Source organism: Syngnathus floridae, chromosome 6 (assembly GCF_059516105.1).
Source record: "Syngnathus floridae isolate MCC-2025c chromosome 6, RoL_Sflo_1.0, whole genome shotgun sequence".
Classification (NCBI taxonomy): Eukaryota; Metazoa; Chordata; class Actinopteri; order Syngnathiformes; family Syngnathidae; genus Syngnathus; species Syngnathus floridae.
The window spans coordinates 7,011,445-7,018,850 of NC_142418.1; the positions used below are offsets into that span (position 1 = coordinate 7,011,445).

Below are 7,406 nucleotides of genomic sequence, written 5' to 3' on the forward strand. Positions count from 1 at the left end.
CCCCCCCCCTCAAAAAAATACAGTTTATCGAGACCTGAATGGCTGAGAATCAAGACACATTTTTAAAAAGCATATTGGTATTGTTTTATTACTGTTTTGGCAGAATGATAAACAATAACACAGACCACTGATTCTCAAATTTTTTATATCTAGTATCACATCAAAAAAATTTAACTCTATCATTGGGGTAGGAAAAACAATGATTTAATGTGAAGTTACATAACAAATTGTACATTTTTTTTAAAAAAACAAAAAAATCTTTAAAGATGGAATACAACTGTATTTTAGTTAAAGGTTAAATACAGATAAAGTGTACTTAATGACACTGCACTGATTAAAACAAAGATTTCAGTTACTAATATGCATGGTTTAGACATAACCCATTGATTCTTTACACACCACTAGAGGAAGCCTTCATATACCACTAGTGTTATGCCACTTATGCCAAACTTCACGGAATCACGAGTGCTATTATGCTGCCGATATATAAACTGTGCAATTTTAGTGTCAACAGAAGCACCACAAAAAAACCCAAACAAAGATAATTGTACTCCTCTGTGAATATTTGCAGTATTTTTGTCAGCATTGACAACAATGAGGTTTTGGGCTGCACTGTGGACTGCAGCAAGGCTGCAGTTGCGGGTCGCTTCCTTTCCCAATCTGACTCTCTCCGAACACCATGGAGGCTTCAAACTGCTTTTTGACTTTCTTAATTCTCTCCAGCAGCTCCGGTATGTCAGTCTCACCGCTTGGCCCCAGCGGGTAGTGCTCTGAGGGGTCGGCCTCCAAATCAAAGAGCAGTGGCGGGTCGTGAGCGGTAAGGGTGGCGAACACTGAACATTCTTTGTCAGGGGTCATGCTGCTTAGGGTGGAACCTGGTGGATGGGATCAACAGTGACGAATTTGAGTAGACGAAAGGCAGGGCTGGCACCGTAGACTAAAGGATATCATCGGCGAAAATGTACAATAGTGCCAATTATGTAATGATGATAATGATTTTAAATAAAATATATTCAAGTCAAGTGCAAAATTACTTCTGGCAAGGGAAAAATGTGGAAATCCAACCAGTATGTAAAATACTGATGTCACCGCCAAGTCAAATAAATACATTTTGTGCAGTAACGTTTGGTGATATTTGAAGGCTAACTGTAGTCTGATTACTTTACTTACTTAATACTTGACTGGAAAAAGTAACATGTTCGTCATTACTGGAAGACGTGCACATTTTGGATAATGTGTTATTTAGTTTCTTAGAAAACTGTCCGTGGCAATTATTCTTTTACTTTTTGTTTTTATAGTAACCTTGAAACGAGGTTGGCATGGAACACAATGTAAATATATGTATATAAAGTTGTGGGTTAAGGTTCGTAGCACTTTGAAACATATTAAAGCTCACCTCGTGTGTAGAAGTGCGCCTTGTACTTCCCAAGTCGGAGAGCGAAGAGCCCGAAATTTTCATTGGGATCAGTAGGGTAGAACATCATTGCCTCCCTCTTACTCTGTAAAAACATTTACACGAAGACACAACTTTCAAGGTATTCCCGAAATGCTCGTTCAACTGTGAGAAAAGACCTAATTCACTTATGATAGCTGTTTTCGGTGAAACGTGAGGGAACGATTAAGAAATATGTTAGTATAAAAAACATCAAAATACAAACATATAATAATGTAATGAAATATAAATAAATATACATATAAATAAATATAAACAATCATTCTCTTTTATTTTTTTTTAATGTTTTCTCCTTTCTTGATAAAATACAACTTCTTGTCAGATTACGAGTATTTTTTTTTTGCCGTAGTTTTAAGTGTTTTACCGTTCCGTGATTGATGAGGACTTCAGTCATATCGACACCATCCAGCTCAACTGGTGGTGTTTTAGCTCCTGCTAAACTAGCGATGGTGGGCAGGATATCCAGAGTGCTTGCCAGCTCATGTGTCACACCTGAACACACAAACCAACACACAGGGGAACTAAGCAAAAGATGGTACCGAAGAGTCAATTGCCTCTATATCAAGCTTCCTCGATTAAAAGCAACCATCCGTTAAATGGATAGTCACACTCTATTGCCAGATTCAAATTTAGCATTGCACAGCTTCAATGTTGTACTTGCAGCACTGTTTGGATTGTATTGAAATAATATAGCAGACCTGGTTTAATTGTGCCAGGCCAGAAGGCGATGGCGGGCTCCCTCATGCCGCCCTCATATGTGGTGCCTTTGCCGCATCTCAGAGATCCGGCGTTACCACCGCGGGACATGCGTATCAGTGAAGGCCTGATACAAAACCAATATTTAGGGAGTAGTAGAAAACCATAACAGTATTGTTGAAGACTTCAACATTTTTTTTTTTCCCCTAGAAGCAACTAGTGGCAATTTTACAGGAACAAAATCAGATAGTAATGTTATGAGAAAAGCCACTTTTTCTTTGGAGAACAACAGATGTAATCTTACAAGAAATACATTTGTATTTTATTGAGAAAACAAGTTTGCATTTTGATGAAAACACCAATAACATAATGTAAGTTTTTATAAAAGCTATAAAATTTAAATGGACATGTTGACTGTATCTAGGACCGTATTTAAAATGGCATCTTATTACCCATTGTCTGACGTGAAGAAAACCAGCGTATTGTGAATCACTCCGTTCTCCTCCAAGCTGGCGAGCACTTTTCCGACAGTGTTGTCAAACTCCAACAGAGAGTCCCCGAATGGGCCTCTTGACGTCTTCCCGGCAGCCTCCTGGCCCGCATACTGGGGATAATGGGTGTGCTGGTGGGGCATACCGAAAAAAAAAGTCAAACATTGTAAAAAAAAAAAAAAAAAAAAAAAGCTACAGTATGTCATTGGCCTGCCTACGTGGGACGGATAGTAGAGGAAGAAGGGTTGCTTTTTCTTGGCCGAGGTGGTGATGAAGCTGGTGGCAAAGTCTCTGTATGCTCGTTCCAGATTCAGGAAGTTCACAGGCTGTTCCTTGATGACTTCATTGTGCATCAGGGGGACTAGAACAGTGTCGACGTCGCACTGCCCGAAGCACTTGATGTCTGGAGGGAAGCAGGTCAGGTTGTGACATGGGCCCTAAGGGGGAAAGTAACAAGGACAATAAGTCAATAATATAAATGACTGTTAAACTAATTAGTAAATCGTATGATAAACCACAATGTTTATATTTGAGCCAATGGGTTATTGCAAGACTGACCATGTCGTGTGAGTACGGTATGCCAAGGTACTCGTCGAAGCCCTGCTTGGTGGGAAGGAAAGTTCCGTTCTGCCCGAATCCCAGGTGCCACTTCCCTACAGCAGCCGTGGCATAGCCCAGAGGCTTCAGCACCTCGGCAATCGTGGTTTCATTGTGTGGCAGGCCGCCGATAGAACCAGGATACAGAACCCCAGGGTAAATACCAGAGCGGGTCTGATAACGTCCTGTCAGCAGTGACGCCCTGGACACACAATGGCATATAACAAGACAGTGAGATTACATTTACATACTCTAATATCAATAAGAAAAAAAATAAGCATTACAAAGTGGTGTGTAAAATATGTACAGTGCATATAGGTACAGTGCATATAAGTCTACACACCACTGTTTTGGTGATATAAACAAAAGACACATAAATTATTTCTTTTTTGTACAACTCAATTGAAAAAATATGATGGGGAGGTGAAATAAGGACGTGAGAGATGTGGTTGCACAAGTGTGTACACCTTGGGGATGTGGCTGAGTTCAGAATGAACCAATCCCATTCACGCTCATGTTAAATGGGACTTTTTACAGCCCCAAATTATTCAATAATAATAATCACGATGTAATAAAGTTAATAATAAATGAAAATATATTGACTAGACACCCCATTATGTACACGAGGAGGAAGAAAAAAAAAACGTTAAGTATAAATAAAAGTGTATCTCATTTAGTGATGTATCACATTGACCTGGACGGGCTGCAGACGGGGCTGGTGCAGTAAAAGTCCGTAAAGCGGAGTCCACCTGCAGCAAGGCGGTCCAGATTCGGTGTAAGCGAGCTGGGGTGCCCGTAACACCCCAAATCTCCAAAACCCAGATCATCAGCGAAGATCACGACAAAATTGGGAGGCGAGGTACCCTGTGCACAAATGCATAACAAGGCCACAAATCCCAGGCGGGGCAATTCCATTCTGACGTTTGTCACATTGCACAAAAATTCGAAAAATCAAAGCAAACTCCAAAAAGTAGAGGAACCACAACAAATGGTCACTTTGCGAACGAAGGTGTCGCTTGTATGTGACGTCACGCTCGTGCGGAAATGTAGTCCAACCGTGCTCAGACTACAAAATCAACTCTAAACAGATTTACCGTGTAAACAAGCCAATGTTCGATTATGCATTGAATCATACTTTATTACTCAATCGTGTACCAGCATATAAAATGATTAAATGAAATAGTAATGTGTATTTTTAGTGATAAATAAAATAGTCATATACTGCCACACAACCCCCTTATTTCCAAGGCGTAAACAGGAACCTGTTGCGAGCTACCCGGCAGATACGACAAAACCTGCAAAACATTTTCTATGACAAAACCTGTAAAACATTTTCTATCATGCAGGAAATGAAAAGCTGCAGCACACGTCAAGTGCCTACCACGACGACAGTATATAAAAAAAAAAAAACTGTTGGACGTAATAAGTCCATCTTTATTCATTGGCAAAGAAATGACGAAGGTGGATCCTGTCCTCAAACAACCCACAGATTCGGTAAGTTTTATTTCAGTTTTTATATTTTTTGCATTCTTAGTAGAAATGGTGTGCTTAGTGAGTGATTGACTGGTGCCGATTGTTTTTTCACATTTAGTGTTTAGATACCAGTCTTAAGAAATTGTGCCGTTTAAAATATATTATTTTCCTTTCTTGCATTATAATGAATCTTTGAATCCCCCACCTCTGACGAAGCCCTAACATTTAACGCCAACATTAATTTAAATTCTTTATCCAATTTTAAATTTTATAGTCTCACTTTTGGCCTAATTTAAAAACCCTCATTTGAGAACGCTAGAACAGCTGTCCCGACCCTGTTTTGAAACCACACCCGTTTTTGAAACGTTTATCTGAAGCTTGAACCCTTCTATAATTTCTTAATCTTAGAATTAATCCAAACCAAAACCTCAACTCTGTCTTGAAAACACTAGTTTGAAGCCATAAAAAAAAAAGAGAATGAATGCTTGTTTGAAACCCTTAATTTTAAACCCTAACCCCAATTTAAAACCCTAATGCTGGATGCACACTAAACTTTGACACCCAATCACGATGGAAACTCTCATCCGTGTCTTGAAACACTAATTTTGAAGCCCTAACATAACACGTTTTACCACCCTATTTGAAATTTGCTGGGTCATGGTGCTACTTTAAAACAGGTTAACACTTGTAATTTATAACCTGACAATTATTAACTGTAATCTTGAAATGTGAGGCACAAACATTTGAATGAGTGTGTGCGTTTGTGCACTCGACTCTCACACTGCAGTTTAGCTTGGGGGCGGGGGATGCTGCTGCATCTGCTGATAGTTTTGATTTACTATTCACTTTCACATTTCTCTGCAGGACTGACCTACATTCAGCTTTTAATTCTTTGTGTGTGTGTGTGTGTGTGAGGCAGGCTGTGAAAGGACGGCGTATATTCAAATAAGACACCATATATAGCCATAGATGAAATTGTGTGAGCATTTTTTTTCTCACTTGGCTCCTTATTAGTCAGTTGGGTGAGTTATTCACAGTTTTTTCTTTTACAGTAAAAGCTTTTTGGCCAAATGATCCTTTCCAGGGTGCTGGCAGGGCTGTGTCAGTATTTTTCTCCATAGAAAATAATGGAAAATGAAATGCTGCATAATGTTGGGCTTTTAAGTCAAATTGCTTATTTTAATAATGAAACATCAATTCATGCACATTTTAACGTTATCTGTAATAGAACTGCTCAATATTAATTCTCATTATGATCTCATTTTTTTTGTTTAATGCACTCTGCATTGCACTCTATTATAATTGGTATTGGCTGTGCAGTATAGAAAATCCAATGACTGTGTTTAATCAAACATGTAAAGAGAAGATGACTGCATGAACTTGGGAGGAACCTCTCTTCTCAAAGCTTTGGTCTAATGTTTTTTTTTTTTTAAATGGTCCCACCTCAGGGCTGTGTCTTGATATGTTGTGCACCGTTTTACATCATGGTCTCATCTCAGAGGAGGTTACCTCATTTGCCGCACTGTGCTGAAGTAAACCCAACACAGGCACAGATCAGTTGGCATGTCTGGAAGCTGCATTTTTATGGCTTCCAATGTGGGCATTTTCTGATACATAGATTGGTGAGTCTTCTGATTTGTCATTCCCTTGATGGAGCTTGCGAGTGTTGAGTAGCTTTGGAGCTCTTTTCAACATCTGCTTTCATAGCTTTGTGTGAATGTTTGTGTGCGGGTGTGTGAGGTGCCTGCAGACAAAACGATTCATCCTAACACACCATTATGAATCCCCAAAATAATTTAATTTGAAACTCTAGCCCTGGCTTGAAACTGGAATCTCACACATCTGAAACGCCAACCCTAATTGAGATCCGAATTAAATACCCTAACCCTTGTTTAAAATCTTTAACCTAAAACAATGATACCGTTCTGTGACATTATAATCCTAGTTTGAGACCCCATATTGACACCCGGTTCCAGTCTTGTGGAATATTTCTCAATTTGTCAGATTTCTGCTGGGCAAACCCGAGAGTTTCACTGTCCAAGAGCATTAAAAAAAAACCACCCTTCTCTATGAGCGCTAGTGGGCGCTAAAGGATCAAAAGTTGCGTTTGCAAAAGCTTTCTGCTCAGGGAAATGAAACCTCCATTCATTTTGCTATTTGTCATCCATTCCAACCAGAATCTGTCACTTATCATCTGTGTGGAGCCCCAGAAATGAAATGTTTTTTTATTTGTTTTATTTTTGGTGACCACAATATAGAGCTATGGTAATGTGTGCATAAAATACAAAGTGCAAGCATTACGGAAATGAAGCACCGTGTCAATCAAAAGTGAGCGTTTGGTATTTCATTTACATAAGAGATAGAATATTCTAGAGTGACAGCTCTAGTTATTTGCTCAAGGCACATTTTGTGGCCATCCCTGTTTGAGTGGAGATCAAGCGGTCCTTATGATGAAAGTCATTGTGCGTCTGGCTCGTGCGCTTGGGGAGCAACGACAAAGTACGTGTTGGCAACTACGGCCGAGGCGCTATCTGGCACAACAGACGCTGGAAGAGCGAGTGAGCGGAATCATGCAGTGAAATCTAACAGGCCTCGGCGGAGCAACGTGAGCCCAGGAACTCATTAATGTTTGAGAAGCTGCTGGGCTAATATTGACATTATTAACGCGCACATTCGTATTGTCATTGTTCCAAACT

At 39.6% G+C, this 7,406-nt stretch overlaps 1 protein-coding gene across 1 annotated transcript; it reads right to left on the bottom strand.

Moving 5' to 3' along the window:
• Nucleotides 1–59: 59 nt before the first annotated feature.
• Nucleotides 60–4,272, bottom strand: arsa (arylsulfatase A). Its single transcript, XM_088379906.1, has 8 exons — nucleotides 3,932–4,272; nucleotides 3,199–3,439; nucleotides 2,859–3,077; nucleotides 2,602–2,771; nucleotides 2,152–2,276; nucleotides 1,818–1,945; nucleotides 1,397–1,499; nucleotides 60–875 (listed from the first exon to the last, which is right to left on the bottom strand). The coding sequence occupies exons 1-8, from the start codon at nucleotides 4,150–4,152 to the stop codon at nucleotides 580–582; spliced, it is 1,503 nt and encodes a 500-aa protein (XP_088236032.1). The 5' UTR covers nucleotides 4,153–4,272; the 3' UTR covers nucleotides 60–579.
• Nucleotides 4,273–7,406: the final 3,134 nt, after the last annotated feature.

Excerpts from the sequence above, each read along its gene's own strand:
- arsa (XM_088379906.1), bottom strand. The coding sequence starts at position 4,152 with ATGGAATTGCCCCGCCTGGGATTTGTGGCCTTGTTATGCATTTGTGCA. Across the intron at positions 2,772-2,858 it reads TCCTCTACTATCCGTCCCAC|CACACCCATTATCCCCAGTA; the intron begins GTAGGCAGGCCA and ends ATGCCCCACCAG. Across the intron at positions 1,500-1,817 it reads TCCTCATCAATCACGGAACG|AGTAAGAGGGAGGCAATGAT; the intron begins GTAAAACACTTA and ends ATGTTTTTACAG.